The sequence below is a fragment of the Cydia splendana genome, chromosome 1 (assembly GCF_910591565.1).
Source record: "Cydia splendana chromosome 1, ilCydSple1.2, whole genome shotgun sequence".
Classification (NCBI taxonomy): domain Eukaryota; kingdom Metazoa; phylum Arthropoda; class Insecta; order Lepidoptera; family Tortricidae; genus Cydia; species Cydia splendana.
Window position 1 is genome coordinate 3,618,894 of NC_085960.1, and position 25,586 is coordinate 3,644,479.

The 25,586-nt window shown below is 37.3% G+C and overlaps 4 protein-coding genes across 5 annotated transcripts in view; 2 read left to right on the forward strand and 2 right to left on the reverse strand.

The window, feature by feature from the left end:
- The window catches only part of LOC134789380 (FHF complex subunit HOOK interacting protein 2A-like), a 257,350-nt gene that overhangs the window by 42,927 nt on the left and 188,837 nt on the right, over positions 1-25,586 (reverse strand). The gene's annotated exons all lie outside the window — the stretch shown is intronic.
- LOC134789549 (zinc finger protein 492-like) lies at positions 196-11,897 on the forward strand. Its single transcript, XM_063760126.1, has 10 exons — positions 196-498; positions 854-1,163; positions 1,846-1,947; positions 3,747-3,800; positions 4,869-5,022; positions 5,551-5,675; positions 7,410-7,529; positions 9,017-9,158; positions 9,586-9,727; positions 11,641-11,897. The coding sequence occupies exons 1-10, from the start codon at positions 370-372 to the stop codon at positions 11,857-11,859; spliced, it is 1,497 nt and encodes a 498-aa protein (XP_063616196.1). The 5' UTR covers positions 196-369; the 3' UTR covers positions 11,860-11,897.
- Positions 16,785-21,491, reverse strand: LOC134789710 (polycomb group RING finger protein 3). The gene is made up of 5 exons (XM_063760338.1): positions 21,255-21,491; positions 20,837-20,989; positions 19,583-19,728; positions 18,749-18,892; positions 16,785-16,944 (listed from the first exon to the last, which is right to left on the reverse strand). Exons 1-5 carry the CDS (start codon positions 21,364-21,366, stop codon positions 16,819-16,821), a joined length of 681 nt encoding a protein of 226 aa, XP_063616408.1. The 5' UTR covers positions 21,367-21,491; the 3' UTR covers positions 16,785-16,818.
- The window catches only part of LOC134789523 (R3H and coiled-coil domain-containing protein 1), a 65,437-nt gene continuing 61,824 nt past the window's right edge, over positions 21,974-25,586 (forward strand). Inside the window, exons 1-3 of one of the 2 annotated variants that reach the window (XM_063760109.1) lie at positions 21,974-22,205; positions 23,541-23,690; positions 24,572-24,645. In XM_063760109.1, coding sequence (XP_063616179.1) covers positions 24,597-24,645 — 49 coding nt within the window. In that variant the 5' untranslated portion in view covers positions 21,974-22,205; positions 23,541-23,690; positions 24,572-24,596. The remainder of the gene's footprint in view (positions 22,206-23,540; positions 23,691-24,571; positions 24,646-25,586) is intronic. The other variant, XM_063760102.1, reaches the window with a different exon arrangement.

Genomic DNA, 25,586 nt, shown 5'->3' on the forward strand with positions numbered 1-25,586 from the left:
TAGTGATGGGGTACTAGCTTAACTTTACGATAAAGTAACAATGATCGATACGTATACCTAGCAATCGTATATCGATTAGTATCGAAGCTTAACATTTCTTGTAAAACCGGAAACAGATCGTAACGTAAGCACTATGGCTGTCAAAGTCAAAGCAAAAGTGACAACCTCGAAATTGACGTCAAAATACTGTTTGTGTCGAGGAATAAAAATGTTTTATAACAAATATTATGAATAATATTACTCTTCCCCATACTTACTGAATGGCTCAGCGACCTAAAATGAGTCTTGGCCTCCGATATTGTGGATCGCCTTCCTATTTATCGGAATCTTATTTCCCAAGTACATTAAAAATCTGATAAAACTACAGCAATGGACTTTACAAAAATGTGTCGAATTTGCCTTGAATCGAACAAAACAACATACGATATTTACACGAGCTATTACGCTAAAAGAAATACCATGTACTGTGAAATGCTGTCTAACTGTACTAAGCTTAAGGTACGTTATTTTTATACTTATCTATATGATACTAAAATACTTTTTCTAATGCTTGTTGTCAAGGGATGTTTGTGTCTCTTAATTGCAGAAACGTTTAGTTGATTGACGATCTATTTCTGTCCCCCGAGTCTAGTTCGTTAGCGACTTCTAACTGTTTACGTTATTTACTGTTCGGAACCAAAGTTCAGATTGTGTTAATTTCATTGTAATGTGTTTTAAAAAAGAAAAAAGGGTATGCAATACAATACTTTTTATTGCACACCTCACACAGTATGTATGTGTATGTATGTATAATTGATGTTGTAAATATAATATTAATAGAAAATCAGAACTTATAATATTTACTATATTTTAGCCTACCAAAGATGACGGTCTCCCCAGTTCAATCTGTAAGAAATGTAGCCGCCAATTGAAACGATCGTATGCATTTCACCTGAAATGCGAGGCGAGTGACAACAAACTAAGAAACTATTTAGAAGACATTAATGATATAAAAGATGATGACAAAAGTAAATTAAATGAAGAAATATTAGAGCTTAAAACTGAGGCAGAAGTTAAAAACGAAGATGATTTGGATGTTAAGGATGAGGTGGATACAGTATGCAATGTCATTAATGAAATCTTTGAGAGCACTGAAAATGATTTAAAGGATGATATTAAACTTGGTATGTATTCACATTTAACTATATCAGAAACTATAGCACAGAAACACAACATACATTAAAATAATAGAACAACTTACAATTGCTGTGAGCTTAGTGGTCATGAAAAAAAAAACAAAGTTTAATCTATCATAGAGATGGGCCGAAGATGGACTAATAATTATTTGGCTCGGATCATACAGAACCGAATATTCGGTTGGGCTAAACCTGCCTAAAACGCTGAAGACAAGTTCATACAAGTCTGTGATCTGCACTCCGCACGTGTTTTTGACCCCTCCCCTCTGGACCGGGATTGTTTATGAAAAGACACGGAATCATCTCATGCCTGACCTGAAGAGCACCCGCGCCAGCTAGCAGATGCCCTTAAAAAAGAATTTGTTTATTCGGTAAATATTCTGCAGTTCAAACCTAACCATTCAACCGAATACGAACATTGAAAAATATGCCTAATACCGAATAATTACCGAATATATCATGTGTGTAGTGGGAAAAATTTCGTGGGTTTCGTGGAGAGAAAATACAAAACGAGGACTAATCATTCAGTTAGGATCCCATAACACAGACCAGAAGTCAAAAATGTTGTTTACTTTCCGTTATTTTGAAATGAACATGAGAACATTAAAAGATTGGATTCTTCCCATAAAGTTAAATACTTGAAATGAAATATGTAAATGGTACATTTCAGAAGTGAGCTGCAATGAATATGACAATGGCAATGACAGTGGATGGGATGCAGATGATGACAACATGCTTTTGGGGGATTTACAACTGATGAAAAAGGCTAAAGGTATTATTAATAAAAATATAATAAAAAAAATAGCCCTTATTGAAATAAATATAATGGTTACAAGTAATTAGGTAAGCCAGTAATTTAAATAAAGCCTTCCATTTATTTTTATCCCTTGCTGATTGCATCCCCATCTATTCTTTTTAGCTCTTCTGACCATCAACATTTTTCTTAGTCACCTAGAAACCCATAGTTTCGCCATGTCTGTCTGTCTGTCTGAGGCTTTGCTCCGTGATTGTTAGTGCTAGAAAGCTGCAATTTGGCATGGATACATAAATCATGCATTGCGACAGATCGGTAAAATCCCCCCCCCCCCTCTAACTTTTGAACCACGAGTCCAAAAAATATGAAAATAATCGTGAAACAAGAGTTTAATAAATACTTTCAATGAAAACTATAGCGAACATAGTTCGGTCTTGTCGTTTTTGAGTTATTGCAAAAAATCTTTTTTCTTAGTAAAAAGACGTAAAATACTTATAATATGTACTTACTAATAGCACAGATTATATAATAGTTCTTACGAACAGATACTTATCTCTCAAAGAAAACGCAAATACCTACCGGTTTGATACCTACACAAAAATACAATGGAGTGACCTTCAGCGCGCCGTTCCCCGCACCGCGCGCACCGGCACAACGCTAGGGTTGCCGACGCGACGCTTAGAAATTTTTATACGTGTGAAGACCGGTCTCTAATTCGATTGATCAAACTATCAAACTGACATTAGAACTTGCCATGAAGTATATAACAGCATAGCGTTAAATAACTACATTTAAGCAAGTTAAGTTGCAATAATTTATAGTATTCCGTTTATGCGTTAGGTTAGAGTAGCGTTTGCGAAATACTCATTTTAAAAGGTTATATGTCCCTGCAGTGACCGCAGTGTTTACGCCGTCTTATAAACCACACAATGAACCCAGTAAGAATTCGTTTTAAAACTTCGTGTAATTTAAAATCAGATATAGATTAATGTCACGCAATAAAGAAAAATAATAGAGAACCCATGATTACAGGCAATTCATTATAAGTTAACCAGAGCATAATAAATGAGTACCTGTTTTCCAGTGTAAAATTAAGATCTTACTGTCGATAAAATGAATATTTACCAAGTTAGCTACCTATTTCAAATAGATATCTAACTAACTATAGGTACATTTGTCGTAATAAACACTACATGTTTAATAAAAGTAATTCAATAGTACCTACGTAGCTTGTAACTATCGTAAAAATTGTCACTACGGCGCGTGTGGCAACCAACTGGCTTGCTTTTCTACCGTGAACGGGAGCAGAATCGTAGGTATAAATCCGAGCTCGCGTGGAGAGTTCCATAGGCCTGCTAATAGCCCCCGTTTGGCCTATTTTGACAGAATGGTAACTACGAAACCCTACACTGAGCATGGCCTGACATGCTCTTGGCCGATTATTTTCTTTTATTATACATAGTGGAGAGAGGTGTACCCTATGAGGTGCCTTAGCCACTTAATAACCGGACGGACCGGGACGAAATAGCTTGAACCTCCCCACATAGACCTTCATGTAATTTTATCCTTGCAATTATACCTGCGTCTAAAGCTGTGTTGATTTGAGTTTGATTTTACTGTAATATCTAATATTTATATGGAATTAAATAGATTATTATCTTCGATCAGTGCATATCTTAAGGTGGATAAATCTGGATTTAATAGTTTGATAAAGATTTTGAATAAATATATTCACAATTAAATTTGTTTGTTATAATAAAGTGTAGAATTGTATGTTGTAAGAGCTACAATATAATAACATTTCTATTATCTTATAGATTTTACCATAGAAGGAGAGAAACCCAAAAAGAGAAGAGGACGGAAAAAAAGGGGTGAGAACACAACACTAATATTTTCAAAATGAATTAGGTGATGGTTATTTTTGAAGTGAAAACTTCTTTAGCGGCGCTGTGCACTTTTTGAGGTGGGGAAAAAATGATAAACTCGAGACAGCGTAAGGCGTCTCTCCTCTCTTACTACCGCGCGGCGAAAATGTATGCCTGAGCCTGCTGTTTCATTTAGGCGGCGCAGGGCGCTTGCGTGACGTTATGTGTGACGGACAATGTCATTGTTTTTTTATTTAAATGCCATCTAGTGAGTTTCCCTCAAACTGGTATTAATATAACTGTAGTACCAGTAGTACTCACAGTGATGTGCTTAGGGGTTTTAAGCAATGCGCCGATACAACGCTAGATGGCGTTAACCTCAATTATACATAGTGCTGCAGACATTTTGCACTATATGGCGCTGTTATTAAAATATTGAGTTACAATGTCGTTTGAGTTTTCACTTCAGCCGGCACTCCCGGAGTGCAACCTATTTTTTTTTAATTCTTCTGTAGTCCATATATGCAAGGAAACCTTGTAACCTGCGGGCTGCAGCTCTCCACGATTAAATGCTCGGCGCGGGGCGCAGAGCTGCAACCCGCAGTCTGCGTCGGTCCGCCAACGCGTGCTCCCGTTGAAGCTCCTCGTTATCGAGCGAAACATGTCGAGCAATCTTTAACTTAATAATGCGTGAATAGCCGGGCCGCGCCGCCTCGGCCGAGTCTACACTGGCCGTTTTGTGCGCGAGAATATTACCTCGCGCGTATGCTCGCTCTGTGTGGACCCGGCTAATGACCCGTTATAATATATTTAATATGTCTGTGTCTCACGGAAGTTTTGTTATAAATTTCCTTTCTTTTTAATATTGTCTTCGGTTACCGCGATAGTTACTCATGAAATAAAACTATTGAAACGGATTATATCGCGTATATTGAACTCATACTACATCCCGACGTTTCGAACCCTTTACATCGTTCAATCCTTTACAGTGGTCAACGGGGTTCGAAACGTCGGGAATTCAATATACGCGGTATAATCGGTTTCAATAGTTTTATTCCTTTCTTTTTTTTTCAGTGGGTTTGGAGTTCCAACTGCCAGAGAGCAAGTTGCCGCACCAGTGCGACATCTGTGGCAAGTTCCTGAGCACCAAGAGCAACCTGAAGGCGCACAAGATCTGCCACACTGACCTCCGGCCTCACAAGTGCGAGAACTGCCCTGCCACATTCAGGTACTTGTATACTAGTGGCTCTGTGAGCTGTGGATCTAGCGATAAGCTTACAAAAGTTAAAAATACTTACAGAGACTGTTGAGACATTATCACAGCGAACTCACTATTGTCTTAAGTGCCATAGACCCTACTGGCGCTTAAGTCTTTTATGCCATTTTTTTAAACTTTTACAAAAAACGAAACGTCAGAAACATCCTATGTAAAAATCGGTAAAGAAATACGACCTGCAGAGGAGAGCATTTTGCTTAGGCTGAAACGGAGACCGCTAACGCTCGGTCAATAAAGTGCTAACTATAGGATAGCATTATTAAAAACCTGATTTAAACAAATAAAAAGAGATGTAAATGTTGTACATGGAAAAATACTATAAAGCTTTTGGTCTATTTACTTTCTATTAGCATAATGCTATTAGGCTATTTGATCTTTGTGTCAACTCTCTTTGGATGCATCATAATATTTCTATCATGTAAAACATTGATTTTTATAAAAGTGAATGCAGGTATTTTTATTTATTTATTATATTTCCAGAGGTTACAGCGCGCTGTTCCAGCATAAGAAAGTGCATACAAGAGAGACCCCATACCACTGCGAATACTGCCCTAAACAATTCGGTCGACGCACGGGACTCGTCAACCACATACGGATACACACAGGTTTGTACTCAGGGTACAGACAGCAACAAAAGTAGCCTGCCTATGTGCCAAAAGTACATCCAATTTTATTTACCATTCTCTGATAGCTTAACAACAAGAAATATGTCTCTCTATATATATTGTAATATAACAGACCGTTGAACAAACTGCAGATACTTTTGAACGCAAACTGTCGAGATATATCTCTATTTGAGGGTGGAAGATCCTTTTGATGTCATACGCTACTATATACGTATTGACGCCGACTGTACCTAATTATAATAATGATACCCTGACGATTTGACGTACGCTGCAGAAATTCTACCAAAGAACCTACAGTGGAACCTGGATAATTGCAATCTCAAGGGACCGGCCATTTTTTGTCAATTAACCAGGTTTTTCATTTAAGCAGGTCGTGTCAATTAACGAGGTTCAAAAAATCGTTGTGTCAATTATAGAGGTTTTCATTAATAGAGGTTGCGTTCTGACAAATTTCTTTTATGGAGGTGCAAATAGCCATTGAAAGTAGATTTACACGCTTACGTTCTGGGTTGCTGGTCTACATATAGCTACTTTCTATACTTGCACTTATCCACTACATTAATTACTACTTTATTTTCTTATTAATCAATTGGGTTTAAAAAATTCCCTTGAATTGTAGAAGAAAGTTTTATTAGAATGTAAAAAGCATACTTTGTTTTTATTTAATCAAATCTATTTCACCTACTACAGGCGGCTTAGCACGGTCGCTTTTTAATCCCTTGTCACCATGCCTGTCACGTTCTAACAAGTATGTAAGTGCGAAAGGGACGCGCATAGTGATAGTCGATAATAATGGAACCGTGCTGAGCCCGCAGGCTGTGATAGATGCCCAATAAATAAATGGAATTCTGGATGAAGATATAAATAAAATGATCATTGCTATTAAAATATTGTTTCTGCTGTGTCAACTACATTATTTCAATTACAGAGGTAATAAGTAAGACTCGTTTCAATATTAGAGGTAAAAAGATGAGCAAAAATAACGGATTTTTTAGCACAGTGTCAATTATAGAGGTCTTAGTTGCGATGTGGTCAATTACAGAGGCAAAATTACGAAAAGCCCTAAAATATAAATTGCAATTATAGAGGCCTTTTGGTCTCAAGGGACCGGGACCGGACTTTTGGTTGCAATTATTGAGGTTTTCCATTTATCCAGGTGCCAATTAACCAGGTTTCACTGTATGAGAATTCGTAGGTACCTTGTCACAGTGGCAATTTTTTAGGGTTCCGTACCCAAAGGGTAAAACGGGACCCTATTACTAAGACTTCGCTGTCCGTCCGTCCGTCCGTCTGTCACCAGGCTGTATCTCACGAACCGTGATGGCTAGACAGTTGAAATTTTCACAGATGATGTATTTCTGTTGCCGCTATAACAACAAATACTAAAAACAGAATAAAATAAAGATTTAAATGGGGCTCCCATACAACAAACGTGATTTTTGACCAAAGTTAAGCAACGTCGGGAGTGGTTAGTACTTGGATGGGTGACCGTTTTTTTTTGCTTTTTTTTTTCGTTTTTTTTTTTGCATTATGGTACGGAACCCTTCGTGCGCGAGTCCGACTCGCACTTGCCCGGTTTTTTTTTAAGTAATGATCCTTAGCGGTTTTCATATTGATTGTCACTGACAAGGTATGAAGTCGCCAGAAATCAAATTTGTACCTCCGACTTCATATCTTGTATAATTAATTACATGTTAATATTTCTGTTCGTAGGAGAGAAACTGTACAGCTGCGATGTATGCTTCAAAAACTTCGTGCAGAGCTCGCAGCTCTCCATCCACATGAAGAGGCATAACGGGGACAAAACTTATCTCTGCCAGGAATGCGGGAAAGGTAATCCGACATACAGACTCCTGTTTGTAACGCAATATAAGACAATACACGCTGGCAATATCTATACAAACGAATGGTTGGTGGTACAAGTACCCCCCTTATGAGTAAAACGTAAGGCAAGCTTCGAATTAAAACTCTTTTAAAGGCGTATCCAGACTAGTCAATTTTCCGCCAATCTGATTAAATTGCCCGATAGAATCAGGACGTGCGGGGACGCAAACGCCAATTTGGCTCGCCGAATTTAACCGCCAATAATGACCGATATTACCGGTAAAATGAGGTGCGGACGCAAGAATACCAATTTGTGACGTCAGTATTTTCGTTCTGGGGCATTTTTTCAATTTAGAGGGCTCTAATATCACCATAAATCTAAAATTGGTGATTAAATTGGAGATCGACGCCAATTTCATTTCTGATCAAATCAGTCGATTTGATCATACCGCTTAAGTCGCCATTAAATAAAATAGAACCAGATACATATAGAGTAGAATTGTAATTATTTGTGTTAGTATTTTTGACAACTGGATGGCGCTCCACGGCGTCGTATCCTCGGTATCCTCTGACGGCTTAGGCATACAATATAATTCCCAAAAATGCCAGGGAAATTTTAACTCACGGTGTGAGTAATAATGTTGATTTTGATTTGTTTTGTAATTGGATACCTTCAAAGTAAATCAAACTTTTCCCAATTGGAAATAATTTAAATTTCATCAATCATTATAAATACGAGTATTAGTTTAGTATTATGTCACTACCTGTGAGTTCCTATAATTGGCTTCCCTATTATAATTTCCATATTAATGCCACAAATGTTGGATCTCCAAATAAATAAAATAAAAAATACCCCTTACGCCTTTTTTTTTTGACGCAGGGGTAAATGCATTTAGGCATCTCACACCCCCCGGACTGGGGAAGCCCATTGGGGGGGGGGGAGGGTATGTGGGACTCGCTCCTCCCTTAACTCCCTCTGCTAGGCAGAGGGAGGGGAAGGGAATACCCACTAACATCCCCTGCGGCGTTGCCCGCGTTACCGTTACCGGGGGACGCCACGGGTTCGCAGACCATTCCACCGTGTCGTCCCCCCGGCTGCCCCGGTTAGTATACCGGGGGCACCCTAATTCTTTCCCCCAGACGTCGAGAAGGCCCTATATTGTGGATCCCCAACCCACATGCACTGGAGGAGTAGGCGATTGATATATTGTAACCGCCTTCTCCCCATCCGTCCGTGCGCATTTGCTCGCTCCTCGCGTTCCCGTTCCGCTACCTCTTTTTTCTGCAGCACCGCTTCGCAGAATTTTGAGACGGCATTCCATGATCTCTCGCTGCTCAACATGCTCGACACCACGCTCTGCTTACGCCTAGGCCTAACGTTAGGAGGTTATATAATCTCATAATAAACGTTGACTTGTTTTTAAACGCTATCGATAAGAATGTTAAATATGGCTAACCTATTTGAACAAAGCGTTTAATATTGTTTTGTATTTCAGGATTCCCTATAAAGGCGGATTTGAAAGTCCATCAAAGGATCCACAACGGGGAGAAGCCCTACTCTTGTCATCTCTGCACCAAGACGTTTGCGACCTCTGGCAACCTCTCAATACACGTCAGAATACACAATAAGGAAATTAGGTGAGTTGACATTCATGTGTATGTCGAATATCAATACTTTTATAGCAGTGGACCTCCGTACCTCAAAAGGACAAAACCACCCTTATAGGATTACTCGTCTGCCTGTCTGTCCGACCCCCCCCCCCCCCCTTTATCTCCGAAACTACGGGGTCTAACATTTTGAAAAAAAATACGCAATATAGTAACTACTATATTGAGTTCTTTACCTATAGATGACAGGAAAACCTATTAGAAATGTGCAGTCAAGCGTGAGTCGGACTTAATTTCTTGGTGTTTGATCCGACCCCTACGGGTTATTTTAAAGACATTTCTTTCACGTTCCACATAAAAAAATACATTGTTAAAAATTGGGTATTGTACGGAACCCTTGGCACGCGAGTCCGACTCGCACTTGACCGGTATTTTTATATGATTTCTATCATTAAAGGTACCGCTGTAAAGAATGCAACCGCGGCTTCGTGACGTGCAGCGCCTACAACGTGCACCTCAAGCGGCACAAGGGGCAGAGAGACTACCACTGCGAATGCGGCAAAACTTTCTACACATCATCCGCTCTGAAACTACATAAGGTAATGCCTGTCTACAACCGTATGTGGCTTATAACCGCGAAAGCTGTAATAGACGGGAGTACCGAACCGTGACCTTGGTCCGGTCAGCATATCTCTTACTCGCTCTCACTTATAGTGCGTCCTTAACCGACGTACGGTGGACCACCCTACCATACGAAAGGACATCCCTCGGACTGGACCAAGGTCGCGATCTGGTACGCAAGTCTGTTACAGCTTTAAAGTGAACCAATTCGTTCGTTCGGTATTGCGTGGGTATTGCATATTTGTGGTGGGCTGGTGGCCACTGACGACATTGTTCTTATGCTTGTTATGACTAAGTACAGAGCGTGTATGAGAACGCATTCATAGTGAACGCAACCTAATATACGGTCTCTATCGCACCGCGTTGTCTCGCTCTTCGTTCGTGGATAGACGTAGAAATTAATGGCCGACTGGATGTTAAAAACTAAATAAAATAATAACGTGCTTGTTAATTAATCGGAGTATATTTTCTCAAACATCACGGCGTGCAACAACTGCGATTTTTGATATTTAACCAATAAACCAAATGCCGTAATGTATCCAGGGTTGGGCAGTATTTCAATTACATGTATTTGAAATACGTATTTGAAGTACATTTTTGTATTTTGTATTTGTATTTCAAATACTACCTGGAAAAGTATTTTGTATTTGGTATTTCAAATACTGCACTCACATGTATTTTGTATTTCAAATACTTCAAGCATCAAAATACATTTCTACAAAATACATTTTATTAAATTCTATAATCTTAAAATGGAACGTTTATTTAAATATAATGTACGACTTGTACGAGGGCAAATACAATGCGCGAGCTATTCTGCGCAGAACTTTTCTTCAACAGCCAGGGTATAGGGTCATTGCAATAGTTTCCGTCCATGCTCTAGTTTTAGACTACTTGACGGATTAGCAAATAATATATTTCATTTTTAATTTACTATTTGCGAAATATAATTTTGATATCATCATCATCATCATCATCAGCCTACTCTCGTCCACTGCTGGACATAGGCCTCTCCTATTGCACGCCATTGAGCACGATTTGCGGCAACTCTGAACCAGCTCTTGCCAGCCGCCTTGCGAAGGTCATCGCTCCATCTAGTCTGAGGGCGTCCTACGCTACGTTTGCCGATGCGCGGTCTCCACTCGAGAACTCGTCTACCCCAACGGTTATCGGTTCTACGGCTAATATGATCGGCCCACTGCCACTTCAGCTTGCTAATCCGGTGGGCTATGTCGACGACTTTAGTTCTCTGACGGATAACTTCATTTCGAATACGATCCCTCAGAGAGACTCCGAGCATAGCCCTTTCCATAGCTCGCTGAGCGACTTTGAATTTATGGACCAGTCCTGGTCTGGTCCATAATTTTGATATGTAGACAGATATATATATTGTTTCGACATTAAGGATTGAAATCAGTCCAAATTTGTGCAGCAATGTAGGTTTATATTCAAATTTCGTCAAGTGGACTAAAACTAGCGTAATGACCCTATAAGTTTTTAGGAAAGGATATTCGTTAAAAAAACTAAATGATTAAACAAAAAAATTGAAAGGTATTTTGTATTTTGTATTTGAAATACATTATTTTAAACACTGTAATTTGTATTTTGTATTTCAAATACCCGTCACCAAAGTAATTTGTATTTGGTATTTCAAATACTTTTAAAAATGTATTTTGTAATTTGTATTTGAAATACGTGGAAGCCAGTATTTTGCCCAACCCTGAATGTATCAAATATTGGATGCGATATATGCGATGCCCTTTTTATTTGTCTGGCTTCATGCATCATGTTTTTACATAATTAATATTCATGATTAAAAATGTTGAACCTGTTGTCAGTTTAAGTTACTCTTCCTATCTCTGTAACTTGATCAAATTGTGCTATTTCTCAGGTAGTGCACACCGGAGAAAAGAAGTACCAATGCAAGATATGCGACCGTAAGTTCTCGCAGACCAGTCACCTCAGCCGCCATTTCAAGCGGGACCACGCGAAGCCGAACATGCCTTTACCGTCTTCAGATCATTATAAGTTAGTTATAAGTAATGAGAATAAATCGTTTATGTTTGACGTGTCGAACGCGAGTCAGGGGGTGAAGTGTGAGGGGTCGTAGTGATACTATACTATAGAAGTTGGTGGGGGCGCCATAAGCCTTCACTCTTCAGTTATGCTCTGGTTTCCTAGGATAGCGGTGCCGTCATATAGCGGCCGTCTCTATACAAATACTACGACATCCATATTTAGCCGTATTATTTAGTATGGAGACGGCCACTATATGACGGCACCGCTATCTTAGGAAAAAAATCTTATAAAGTGCATATATTTGGAAAAAAATTTACCTATGCCGCTGTGAGCCGGTGCCCAAATGGCACAGGTACCTGCCGCGATAGCAGAGGACGCTGGTTCGATTCCAGCCTGGGGCACTGGAGGCCTTGGTCACTTTTTCTTAGTATATGACATTTATTTCAGTTTATACTAGAAGTTGCCGAATTTAACCCTTTGAACGCCACGCTGATAGTTACAGCCCGATAATATTATCAGGCTCTATTTGGCGGTCAAACGGTTAAGAGGGAAGTATAGCACCTATAGCACGTACTCGTCCATACAAAAAGAGAAAAAGTTTTTCCACTTCTAAATATTTTCCATTCTCTATGATTTTTAGTATGTTATTGACACAATGAAAAATTTGGTTAGGTAGGTAGGTAGATAGGTTTTCCTTCCAAAATTTGCAATGCAAAAAAAAAATATTTTTAAGTGAAAGCTATAAAATATTATGCTGAAGCGATCGACATCAAAATCAAAGTGATTTATTAAGATTTAGTTAGTGGAAACCGTTCCCTCCCGAAATGGAGCTTTATAGAAAAAGTACCGTGATTTCGTTAGGATCGCAAAGCTATTCTTCCTTCTTAAGGTTTTAAGTACCGTCAAACCTAGGTACTGGTAAGTTGGAATGAGGGTATTGAGAGTACCATTAGGGTTCGAAATCTCAAAATAGATTGGCTGTCTCGTAGAAACTGGACATCATTAGGAATCGGCTGAAATAAACGAAGCAGACTTTTGTAAGACTCTGAGGGCTGGTTCCACAATAAAAATAATTGTATATATGACCTACTTTACATACATATTCATCCCGCAGATTCAACAACGTCTTGTACAAATCTATCGTACTGTTTGATTTTTTGACTTTCAGTGTCTCATCGGCGAGGAAAATGCTTCAGTATAAACATTACACAATATCAGCTACCTCACAGTAAACACAATACAGTAGTATTATTATATGTTCAATGACAATAAGTAATTTCTTTTGTATATTTTAAGAGCTAATTGATCTATGTATAAAAATCTAAGTTTTTAATATTTATTTTGGAAATGCGGATTGTTTTTTTGTGTGAGGTCTGTACGTACAGTATACAGACGTTAATAACATTTGGTTCGACGTTTTGATTGGTTTTAATGATGAGCCTTTCTAATCCATAAATAAATAAACAAATAGTTTCTTAAAAACTACCCACACAAACTGTATCATGCGAAATCTACTTTTCAATCGCATGATACCATTTGTGTAGATAGTTTTTAAAAACTATTTATTTATTTAATCTTTATTGCACAAAAGAAAATACAATCGTACAAATGGCGGACTTAATGCTATGAGGCATTCTCTACCAGTCAACCTTCGGGTAAAGCAGAGAAATCTCAGGTAAATGTCATTCCAATTTTTTATAATGATGGATCCTATGTCTCTGCAATATCAAAAAAAATTGGTGCCGTAAAGCGAAATCTAAGTCAACTGTAAAAAACTATGTATTTGCATCACTTTATGCGTCTTACAATTCTTTAGTCTATTGTTATAGGAACGATTATGTATCTAATTTATAAAAGTACAATTATTTATTGAATGAATTATGTTAGTGTTCGTTTGTGACGTTAATTTAACCTAGATTAAGTTACCAGTAACTAACATTCAATGTTTTATAACAAATGTAAATAAATCGATCAATTTGTAGTGTTTGTCTTATTTTGTTTTACCTTAAATCTTTTAAAACCGGAGTAAATATTGAAATTATAATTTATACTTAAAAGAAGATTAAATTTGGACTTATAATTAGAGAAGCAACGGATATCCGGCTGGATATCGGATGGTGATTGATTAAGCACGGTATTTAAGAATAACAAAGCAAAGTTAATTAACTAAGCACTCGCAACGAAAACATTTAAAAACGACGAAAATTGTAACGTACCGCTATTCAATCTGTGTTGATTAAGTATAATTTACTTTTCTATCAACGACTGACTATGTCTATACTCGTGATCGTAACTAGAAACAAGTTGTAGTTGTAACCTGTATCGAACTTTGAACAGGCGCGCGTTTTTATTTCCTCCAATTCAGGCAAAACTTTTAGCCGGATATGCGGCGGCCGGATACCGGATATTCGACGGACCCGACTGCCGAATATCCGGTATCCGGCCAAACCACTATCCGTTGCATCTGTACTTATAATACATACGAGTATAACCAAACTTCTGCTATGGGTATTGGGTATATGTAAAGCGCTAATGAAACAAAAGTAAACATTAAAACTAAATATATTTCAATTAATTCACATAAAGTTGCCCCTCGTTTTAAATTAATCACTTGCTTAATTTAATTAAAGTAAAGGAAAATCTGAATTTTCTAAAATTTCTCCAATCTAATTATAGAATGAAACAAAATCTTCAGGATAAGCAGTTTGTCCTTTTTAAAAAGTCGGCTAAAATGAGAAAATACTCCTATCTCATGTCAAAGGAAGAAACTAAATGCATAACAAATTAACTAAGGGGCTATTCATAAATTACGTCATTTCAAATTAGGGGGGGGGGGTCTGGACATCGGATGACGGTAGCATGAAGTAGGAGGAAATGGGGTCATTTGAAGCATGATTTTTGGATGATGATAGGGGGGGGGGGGGGGTCAAAAATCGTCAAAAATCGATGACGTAATTTATGGACAGCCCCTAAAACATAATAACAACCTAAAATAAAAACATGTAACTATTTCATTTTGTCCTAATACACGAAATTAAATTGCATTCTATCTAGTAATTCAAGTTATAAAATGTACTAAAATAATTCTTATTATTCTTGGTTGCGAATTGTTTTAAGGGTAACTAAATTAAAATTACATCAACATTTATTAGCATATTCTAAAATCGAATAAATAGTAAAATTCGTTAAATTTATCCGTCAATTCATAAAACCAATTAATCTATAATATTTGTTAATTTGTTCATAAAATAATCATATACGTATCCAATTGAAATTCATTACCTTTTCGACACCGCCGTGACAAACACCAAAGCTGTCACTCGGACGCCACATCACCGAAGTGTCAACTGAAATTGAACTTTATGCATATGCACGTAGGTCTATGTTGCTCTGTGGTCAGTGACGGATTAGTCCGTCTTTGGCGTTGGACCTGCGGTTCGGATATATCCGTAGTTGGCGTCGAAAAGGTTAAAAATTCAGTCTAAATTATCAACACAGAGAACAAAGTGAGTGAATTTTTCAAAGTACAAATTCTATTACTACTTACATATAGGTATGGTACAGTCGCCATCAGATATATCGGAGCGGCCGAGGCGCCCACAAATATTTGAACAGGCCTCTATTGTCAAGGCGCTAGAGTGCGTGTTCAGATATTTTTGAGCACCATGCCCGCTCCGATATATGTGATGGCGACTGTATTAGCATGATCCTTAGTTTGAAACTGACATCACACCACATTTATTCAGTGCGTGTTATGCCAGTACTACACAAGTTACACAACACGTTCATCTGACCATGGATGGAACTTTCGTCTATGACATTTAAGTTTACAAATTGTCAATTAACAATTTGGACGATAATTTAAGGACGTAATTTAGCGAAAAGGATCCATCCTCAAAAATTAGTCATTCAAATTGATGACTTTTCTTTTCGACACAAAATTCACATTTTATTGTCAGATTTTTGTGAGTTGGACCGTTTTTCCTAAATTACGTTTTTGTGCTTGTACTAACATCAAAACATCTAACCGACCACCAACCCTTTTCCAGGCATCGTACGATTTATCGACCACATACGCGCCACTAGAATTTCAACTTTAGCATTCCGATTTAAGATTCAAATAAGATTACACTTTCGGGAAATTTGACTTGTCTTCAAATGAATCATCAAAGCTGGATTAATCGGAATATATTTGGATTTTTCGGGGAAACCTTGTAGATTGGTGCGGCCTGGAAAAGGGTTAATATCTCTCAACAAACACATAAAGTAATGTATCATAGTATTCTTGATAGCCGCATGTATGGCGGGAGCACTTATATAGCTTGCTTATTACTTTATGGCTGTACCATCATCCATTAGGGCTATTTAGACGATGCGTGAACTCGTATGCGAGTTTCATTACATTGCGGTTTTTGATCGGTCGGTTGAATTGGACGTCACCAACAGTCCGCAATGTAACTATAATCGCATTCGAGTTCGCGCGCCGTCTAAATCAGCCCTTACAAATGGTCAATTAAGTATTGCTATTAGTATAATCGTACGGATTTAAAATGTCGGTATCCACTTGAGGGATTAGGTAATCCCTCAAGGATTTGGAGGGATTTGGTAACAATGCCATTCATTGGCAGGTGCCAATGAATGGCATTGTTTTCTTTTGTTAAACCAAACCGCTAATTACGTGTGCAAAATAAAAAGCAATACCAACAAAAGATTCCATACAGATAACAACTTTACCGCTTAAAGAATAGAGTTAGAATTACAATAGCAGGTACTCGATACCTATAGGACCTTTTGGAATTTAGGCCGTGGTAACCCAGATGTTTGCCTACGTTTCATGTTTTATATTCTTCAAGCGGTAAAGATCTTTTGTTGTTATTGCATTTCATTTTGCACAGGTAGCGGTTTGGTTTAACAAAATATAACAATGCCATTCATCGTCAGGCAGTCTCTCAAGTGGATACCCACATTTTAAAACCGTCCGACTATACTCTGTATTTCTCTGTGTGTAAAGGATCGCGCTACACCGGACAGTTATAACCTATCCTATAAGTTATAGGTCGATCTTGGGCCGGTACTGGAGCCGCAGTGGCGGGTCGCGGAACCGCCAGCGAGTCACATACACGAATTTGAGCGTATGGTCCTTGCCGAGGAGCTCGTCGTTGCATAAAATGTCAATCTGGAAAATAAACGATTAAATAAATTGAGTTTGTTGAATGTAATCAGTCACAGAATAGATGTATGATGTATATCTCATTTACATGTCAATAGTCATATAAACTGATTATTGCACCAGTTGGCCTCGGCTGGGCGGAGCTTGACCGCGAAAAATGGAAATCCCTTCTGAGTGCCTTATGTCCCTGATGAGGGATAACAGGTTATTATCATCATATTTTTTTAGCTATGTTGGCCTTATGTAAGATTCACATCAACCGGGTGAAGCAAACCGCAGTTGGAGCGCACCTAATGTCAATACTTAAGAGTTCATATTTAAATCAGGGACTGTTACCGGTATAACTAAAAATCAATATATCTAAAAGCTTTCACATTATTTCTTTGATATTCTATAGAATAGTAATTAGGTAAGGATAATGATTGACCAGATTAACAAAATTAAGGTCAAAAATATGGGTACCTAATGATTCTCCGAAAAACTTTTAGCAGATTATCGATCCGCCGACAACGATTCGCCGAACATCGTTTCGCAAAGTTATTTATTTGTAAATGTAACTTTCGGTCAACTAACGTTACGTAGACTCTTGGTTCACATACCGTTCAGTTTGCTTCTGTGTAAAATCGCAGAACTATTATTGGACGATTTCCATTTGGCAAAGTAATCGTTTCGCTTAAGCAATGTTTAGTCGAATAACGTTTCACATTTTACATATGAGTCGTTGACTACCTAAGAATCACATACTTACATCCTGCTGCCGTTGTTAGTTTGTGTCATAAACAAACTAGTAGGTGATTGCTTCTGGTTTGGGTTTTAATCAATTTTTAACCTAAATATGAACAAAAGCATAGGTAGGTATATTGTATCTATGCAACGTAGATTTTAATTGTATGATCATTTGTATACCTACCTACGTGAAAATAAGTATATAATTAAATGTATCTAAAACCATGTTTATCAGACTCAAACTAAAAGTTGTTGTGTAGGTTAGCCATATCCTAGTCTAGTCATAAATAAGAGAGAAGTTCTGCTATAGTTCGTTTTTTCAGCATTAGAAAGAAGGTAAGCGACGTTGACATGTCTTTAAATTGAAAAACGCTTTTTAAAAATCAGTAACTAAGTATTACTTATGAAAGCAGAAGAAAATAAATGATCGTATTAGATTCGTGAATGTTACATATTTGCCATGTCTTATTTTTAAAAAGAGTTTTTCAATTCAAAGACACGTCAAGATTGTTTACCTTTTTTCTAATGCTAAAAAAACGAACATTCAATATTAATGCCAAATGAACATTCGACCTATTGTGTTTCGACCAATGGTTTCTCGGGTAATTATGACACTTACTAAATGATTATTCTACGAATAGTAAATATGCGTATCAATGTTCTGCTTATTGACTACTCTCGCAAACGACTATTATGCGTAACGAGATTCGGCGAATCGTTACTCTGCCAAACAACCCGTCGTTGTCGGCGAAACAAAAATCGGCGTATTTTTTTTCGGCATATCAAAGGGGCACCCAAAAATATACATAAACAACCAAGATACCGAAATTGAATACTGGTAAATTTGTATGAAAAATATACCGGTATTCGGTCCCTGATTTAAATGAGCTGCCTTTATATGTCAGGTGCCGGGTTGTATATGTTTGGCTCCACATAGTTAGACTCAGATAAATATCGTCAGGGAACTGCATAATTGCATATGTCACGAGGCAGTGTAAAACAGAGAGAGTTTGGTACTTCATAACTTCATAGTGACTCCTTTGAAATCATTGATCAAATCTAAGTCCTCAGCGAAACTACTCACTTCTCTATACTTCTCCATGCCATTGAGCACCTTCTTGGCGACGAACTTCTTGAGGTGTGTAATGGTGGCCTGTGCGGAGCACCGGATGAAGCTACGCTTCAGCGTACGCAGCGACGTCGATATACACTCCAGGCAGACGTTAACCTGTGGTCAAGTTCAGGATTACTAAAATAACTTTTAATTAAATTTCGAAGGTGAATAAAATCTCATTTATAAAGCAGAAAAACGGTAGCCCTCATTTTTCACGTGTTGTGAAATTATAGAACATGAATGACGGTCAAAAAGTTTGCCAATGACGGTATGACTTGACATTTGTATGCAAGGTGATGGCTCCTCTACACAATGGGCCAGCGCCGGCCACTCCAAGGGACGCATTTATGCGTTAGAGGGAGCAAGTGATATTGCTATCTCTTTCTACCGCATGGCTGCTGGAGTGGCCGGCGCTGGCCCATCGTGTAGAGGAGCCATGAGTCAAGAAAGTTCAGTATGCCAACGCGAATCCTGACCACAAGGCTAAGATGGCCGCCCTAGCCTGGCTGGTTTCTTCGAGTGATAGAGAAGCAGAGGTATAGAAATTTATAATTTCATTTCTCACATTACACATGTGCTTGGATCCCAAAACTGTGTGTTATATTAGTGGGGAGAGAACTAGGACAATAGTGGACAATTACAATGGAAAGTGTGTGATTTAAGTGTATATGTATGTAAAGAAAATAGTAATAATAATTATTATATGTATATAAGTAGGAAACAATTCAAATAATGTGCAAAATAGCTGCATTGGCTGCTAAAATAGTATTTTACCAACAAATTTGATTTGTATACCATACTCACCTGTTCATCTTTCCTATGGTTATCCGTGTTGTCAGGTTGCTCGGGCTCTTCGCCTGCACCCCCCTTGTCTCCCAGAGCCAGTGCAGCATCCTTCGGGCAAGGCAGGTTCCGCACGCGGTAGAAACTGCGCTCGCGTTTAAGCTCATCTGAACACAGAATACATTTTTAATGGTCAACTTCCTTTTTTTTCAGAGTATAGGACCATGTTAGATAACAGACAATTTTGGTTTTGATAACCAGCGCTTTTACAACATTTGAAATGCTTGTATGTAAAGAATTATGTAACTTCCATTCGAAATTTTTCAACCATATATTAACCACTTAAGACATAAAAAGAACAGCCAGCACAGACTGGATGTCAACAGCACCAGACAGGGACAAATGGGCAGCACTGGAGGAGGCCTACACCCACTAGGGATTCATTCATTCACCCGGCTGCCACGTCACAGGCATAGCCTAGTGTGGGGCCACAGGATATTGATATTTATTGTCAACAAGGTTTTTTCAAATAAATATTATTCTATTCTATTATTAAAACATGAATTATAAGTATTAGTTTTATTTTCAAATTTTTTATGTAAACATTTTACAATGAATAAAGGGTTTTTTTTTCTTTTATTTTATTTTATATTAACCACTTGTTGGTATCCCATTGAGCTGAAAATCAATATGATTATGGACACCAGTGGCAACCATTGGAGTCCTGAGATAAAACAAAGTAACTTCATTGATTTTGGCTCTTGTTACAATTGTTTTGATGGGTAGTAGATGGTAGATGACTTAGTAATAAAAATACAGTTGGTAATAAAAGCTTGCATCTAAAATCATTGTGGCCCAATTCAGCAAGTTCCCCACAATCCAGCCCATGAGAAAGAAAAGACCTGCCCCTCTATTTCATAACACTGATTGATATTGAATGGATAAGTTTGCCTCTGTACAAATGACAAATGTAATTTTTCCTGTTTTGTTTTGATTTTTGTATACTACTACTACTTTAGCTGATATTTTTTAAGCTGAATGTTTCAGACTATGAGCTCACAGTCCTAAACAGTCAGTTTAAAAATGTCAACTGTACTACAGATTGATATTGATTAAATGATACATAGTTCCTTGTGTCCAAAGGCAACTTAGAGGTGCAGAAGGCCTGCATAAGCTAGTGCTTTTCCTTCCTGTCTTCAACAACACTATTCAAAAACATTTGAAGAATTTTTGTATTGAAAGTGACTCTGTATTAGCTAATAAATGTGTACTCACTGTCTTGCAAGTCTGGTACAAGCTTGTAGACAATGTCTTGCATGGTGCGGTCGAAGCTGATGTACTGCAGTGGGTGAGACTGGTGTATCACGATGTCGCATGTTGGACATGTGTTGTTCTCCTCCAAATGTTTCACTAGGCAGCTTTTGCAGACTGAAATGTTGCAAATACGCTACTAGGTAACTTTCAACTCTACTTATCTATCTTTGTGTAAGGCTAGTTTTGTTGGCAAAGCAAAATACACATGAAGCTGGGGGTCTTAAAATAAAAGTTCATGGCACTATTGTCAGAAAAATTGACTGGATTAACCTTATATTTAAAAGCCAGCAAAGGAAAATAAAATCATAAGATTAGTTTTATTGTATGATTGTTAGCAGAGAAAAGTGCTATATTAGTGTTAATTCGAGAAAATACTAACACGTATGTAAGCATTCGGTGACTGTGGTAGCATCTATGAAGTATCCGCGGCAAATCTTGCAAGTTATGTGGCTGTTAAGGGTTTTCAGCTTTATCCTCCTTTCCATTGTCATCCTAAGACTACTACTGTGCTAAAACATTTATTAAACTAACTTAAATTAATTGAAAACAAAAAAATTAGAACATAAACGCGAATTCCTCGATCAGTCAACTCAACACTTCACCATTACGTTTCGTTCACTGCTATAGTGTTTCAGAGAAAACGCAAATCATTACCAAAATTATAGCATTTTTAAAAGTAATAAAAAAGAAATTCATATGAATGTAACTGGTATTATTGTTCTTTAGTTATTTATTTGTTCAGAGGAATTGTATATTTGAATTATGTATGATTGTGAGCTATACTACATAAATTTGCAACGTTGATAACTAAACGCCGTAACGCGTCTAGTGATGTCCTAGAGATATTATGAAAATATTTATTATCGATTGTTTAAAGATACATTTAATCGATAATTATTTGAGTTGATTAAGAAGTAACCGGATAATATATTATATTATAATATGAATAGGTAGTTTATATTCTGGTATGATTTTGCATAAAAAATATTGAATCAATTTTCTAAGAAGTCAATGGGGAAATCGATTGCGCAAAAACCGTAACTCACAGGCTCAACACTAAATGGCTGAATGACCAAGTCCATTGCCTTACCTCAGCAGGAGGCAATTTAAAAAAATAGCAAACAAACAAAAAATTGAAAATGGTCGGCTGAAATTTCCAGTTTGGCACGTGAATTAAATCGTTTAGTTTTTATTTTCGTTGGAATCAACAAGCCACCGCCAAGCTGGGTGCCAAAACGGTGGACAGGTTCCTGTGTTTAGCAGACGATAATTTTGTTGAAGATGTAAAAGACGATCTAAAATGTTTTATAGCAGAAAAAAGAGTTGACAGGTAAACAATTTTTGCTTTATTGTTATTTTGTGCACATTCTTTGGTCCGAGTTGCGATTCTTTTATAATTCTAATAAATTTAAGAGCATGTAGAAAAGACTTGGTAGATATGTTTATTTCATATCTCTTTGGTGCACGTACATTTCGTTATTCGGTTGTTATTTTCAAGGTTAAAATCCGTCAAAGATGTACGTAGGTCGCGGATTATATGGAGCGAGACAGCGGTGCGGACACTAATAAATATTCATAAATGATCTATAAAATTGCTCGGATCCTCATACGAGATTCCGTGCAGACACGCCACTATGCATATTTTTTTCATCTATTTGTTGACTTCTGGCGTAGTAGTAGATTTCAATGAAATGATAAATGAATTAGGTACTAATTAAAGTACCTATTTAAAAATAATTTGTAATTATTGGCGACTATATAATTTTGCTGTGTGGTTTTTAGTACTTAAACGGCCAAAACTTATTTTATTAATAATAATTTTTTGTGTTTCCAATTTATATTTTTGCACCGATTAGCAAGTGATTCTTCCTTTTGTTAAATTCACGCCTAGCATTTTTTTTTATACAAAATGTTTAAATTATACATTTAATTTTATTATAAATTAATTATACAATATAAACTAAAGTAAACATGTATAGTTATTAAATTTGTCACAGTATATTCAGTAACCCAGTGGTTCAGCATGTCTATAATTATCTGCTCCAGTTAACAACAAGCTTCCTCTAGAATGGGGTCAAGGGATCAATTGGGACACTTCTGATTAGTCTAATTGAATCACCTTTAATCTTGTTTTGCTTTCATCTTGTCATTTACTAAGTTCAAGACATATTTACCACTTGTATTCTTTATTAATATGTACATAGTCTAAAATATGTTAATAAATGTTTTTAGGATGTTTTCTTGCTTAAAGGTTTTTTTTTACAAAATGGCATTTAAAATTACAATCATTTAACTAAAAACCGGCCAAGTGCGAGTCGGACTCGCGCACGAAGGGTTCCGTACCATTACGTAAAAAACAGCAAAAAAAAAATTACGTGTGTTGTAAGCCCCTCTTAAATATTTATTTTATTCTGTTTTTAGTATTTATTGCTATAGCTGCGAAATAATATATCATCTGTGAAAATTTCAACTGTCTTAACTATCAAGGTTCATGAGTTACAGCCTGGTGAAAGACGGACAGACAGACAGCGAAGTCTTAGTAATAGGGTCCCGTTTTTACCCTTTTGGTACGGAATCCTAAAAAACCTCGGTAAAAACGAATCATCTTCAAACCTATAGCAACCAAATGAAAGACAATTTGAACACTAATAGTGTATCATTTCAGCGTGCTGGTGTTCCCACCGGTGAGCAACTACCGGCGTTTCCTGATCCACCGTTGTGTGGAGGAGCTTGGCTGCCCGGAGCTCGCCACATTCTCCATTGGGGTGAGCGACGAGCGCAGGACAGTGCTCTGTTTTAGGGAGAAGATACTCCGGTAAGTCTACTTGAGGATTCTAAAAATTATTTTCCAAGCTTGTTTTCAATAAAGTCTATATTTAGAATTTCTTAAACTTTCCAAAGAGATGAGCGTGTGTTTGCAACTCAAAAGTGGAAAAAGACAAGTGTGCATACTGTTATAAAACTGATAAGAACCTCAAATTTAGACTAAAAGCTAGATTTTAATTGACTCGTTACAAAATACAAAACATTATAAAATTGTAGCCAATTTTAATCTGAAAGCTATTTTTTACTCGTATGAATGTCATTACAATAACGTGACAAGAAATTCATGTCACATGATCATGATTGACCAGTTCGCGTAATGAATGTACACTTTCCAAGGTCTGACAAATTTGCAGGACACAATGACTCTTATGTTGTTGGGATTGGCACATATTTTTGAGAAGATTAACTATGTTTTAACGCACGGTTTTGGACCACCACACAGGCACTCACATGCATATTATATTATGAATAATGAAAGGTTAAATGCATTCAAATTTTGTCATCTATAAACTTGTGGCTTGTGGTCATCGGGAATGTTATTTGCGAGTTTTTCAAAAAGGGTCTTGTATCATTGTTTGACAAATCAATTTGTCAGTAGCAAAAGTGCATTTTTTTTCTGTCTGATACCCATAAGTTTCTAATAAGGGAATCAGAACTTTGTACAATATGATTACATAACCATTTGACCGTCAAAGACGTCAACTGACGCACGCAGCTACAGCCCAATATCAACCTTCGTGCATTCCCACAAGGTTCACAATGACGCGCCACGCACGACAGGCGTCGCGTTCAAAGGGTGATGATCTGATGATGATATTGATGATGAGTTGCAAACTTGCTATCCTTTTAGTTACTTTATGTTGTTTCCAGGGATGAAGCTTGTGCTCTGCCGACCATGGGATTGACGCAGACCGAACGCGAAGATGCCAACATATCACACTCGGGTAAGTCCATTAAATGAAAATGAATGAATAAAGCAGCCATACTCAACCTGCGGCCCGCCGGGCTTTTTTAGGTGGCCCGCCAGGTGATCCTGGTATAGATACATATGATTGTTTAAATTAAATTAGCCAGCTAATTGGACGCCTGGGCCATTCATTAAAAAACTCTAATGACTTGGCTGAAGAACCACCAGCTAAGTCAGTTGAACCAGAAGGCTGAACGTCGTGTATCATTTATTTAAATCGGACATTTATGAATTTATAATGTTTCGTTAGGTTATTTTATTTATTGTAAATTTATTTATTATCACACTTATACTCACACTTACTAGGAAAGAAAGAGACTAATACTTTACAACTTTGATTCTAATGCACAGGTTAACCTTTAAGAGCCTCATAGGATGCCGCGTGGTTATTTGGTACATAGGTATTGATTAACTAAATCTATCTAGATAGGTGTAGGTGATATATATTTTATAACGACGCCCATAAAATGTATGGTTTTACGAGTGAAATTGTGTCAGACATTTTTGTGCATGTACATGAAAATAGCATACCTGTATTAACATATTTAACATACATCCTTAATTCATCGCTATGTCGTCACCGCCTCGAAACTCACGGAGCGCCCCCACGCGGAGATTACTCACCCATTGAATTCGTTTTGCACACTGCACTCCAGAATTAGATGCCGCGTCATTACGTGCTACTGTCTACGTGCTGCGTAGAATGATGATGATTGACAAATTACATTATCATATGTCCTTTCTCGTTTCTCAAACTATATCTCCATACCAAACTTTGTCTAAATCGGTTCACAGTTCAATTTTAAATGGACAAATAAAATTTGCATATAGAGTAACTGATTGAATACTAAGAAGCTACAAATACTACCCATTTAAAATAAGTCTTCTAACGAAATAGACTTTGCACTTATAAACCTA

What these genes read in the sequence shown, in the direction of transcription:
- LOC134789549 (XM_063760126.1), top strand. Translation starts at nt 370, where the DNA reads ATGGACTTTACAAAAATGTGTCGAATTTGCCTTGAATCGAACAAAACA. An exon ending in CTAACTGTACTAAGCTTAAG is followed by an intron (nt 499 to 853) that starts GTACGTTATTTT and finishes ACTATATTTTAG; the next exon opens with CCTACCAAAGATGACGGTCT. An exon ending in CCACATACGGATACACACAG is followed by an intron (nt 5,676 to 7,409) that starts GTTTGTACTCAG and finishes TTCTGTTCGTAG; the next exon opens with GAGAGAAACTGTACAGCTGC.
- LOC134789710 (XM_063760338.1), bottom strand. Translation starts at nt 21,366, where the DNA reads ATGACAATGGAAAGGAGGATAAAGCTGAAAACCCTTAACAGCCACATA. An exon ending in ACCATAGGAAAGATGAACAG is followed by an intron (nt 18,893 to 19,582) that starts GTGAGTATGGTA and finishes ACTTGACCACAG; the next exon opens with GTTAACGTCTGCCTGGAGTG. An exon ending in GCATGGAGAAGTATAGAGAA is followed by an intron (nt 16,945 to 18,748) that starts GTGAGTAGTTTC and finishes TTTATTTTCCAG; the next exon opens with ATTGACATTTTATGCAACGA.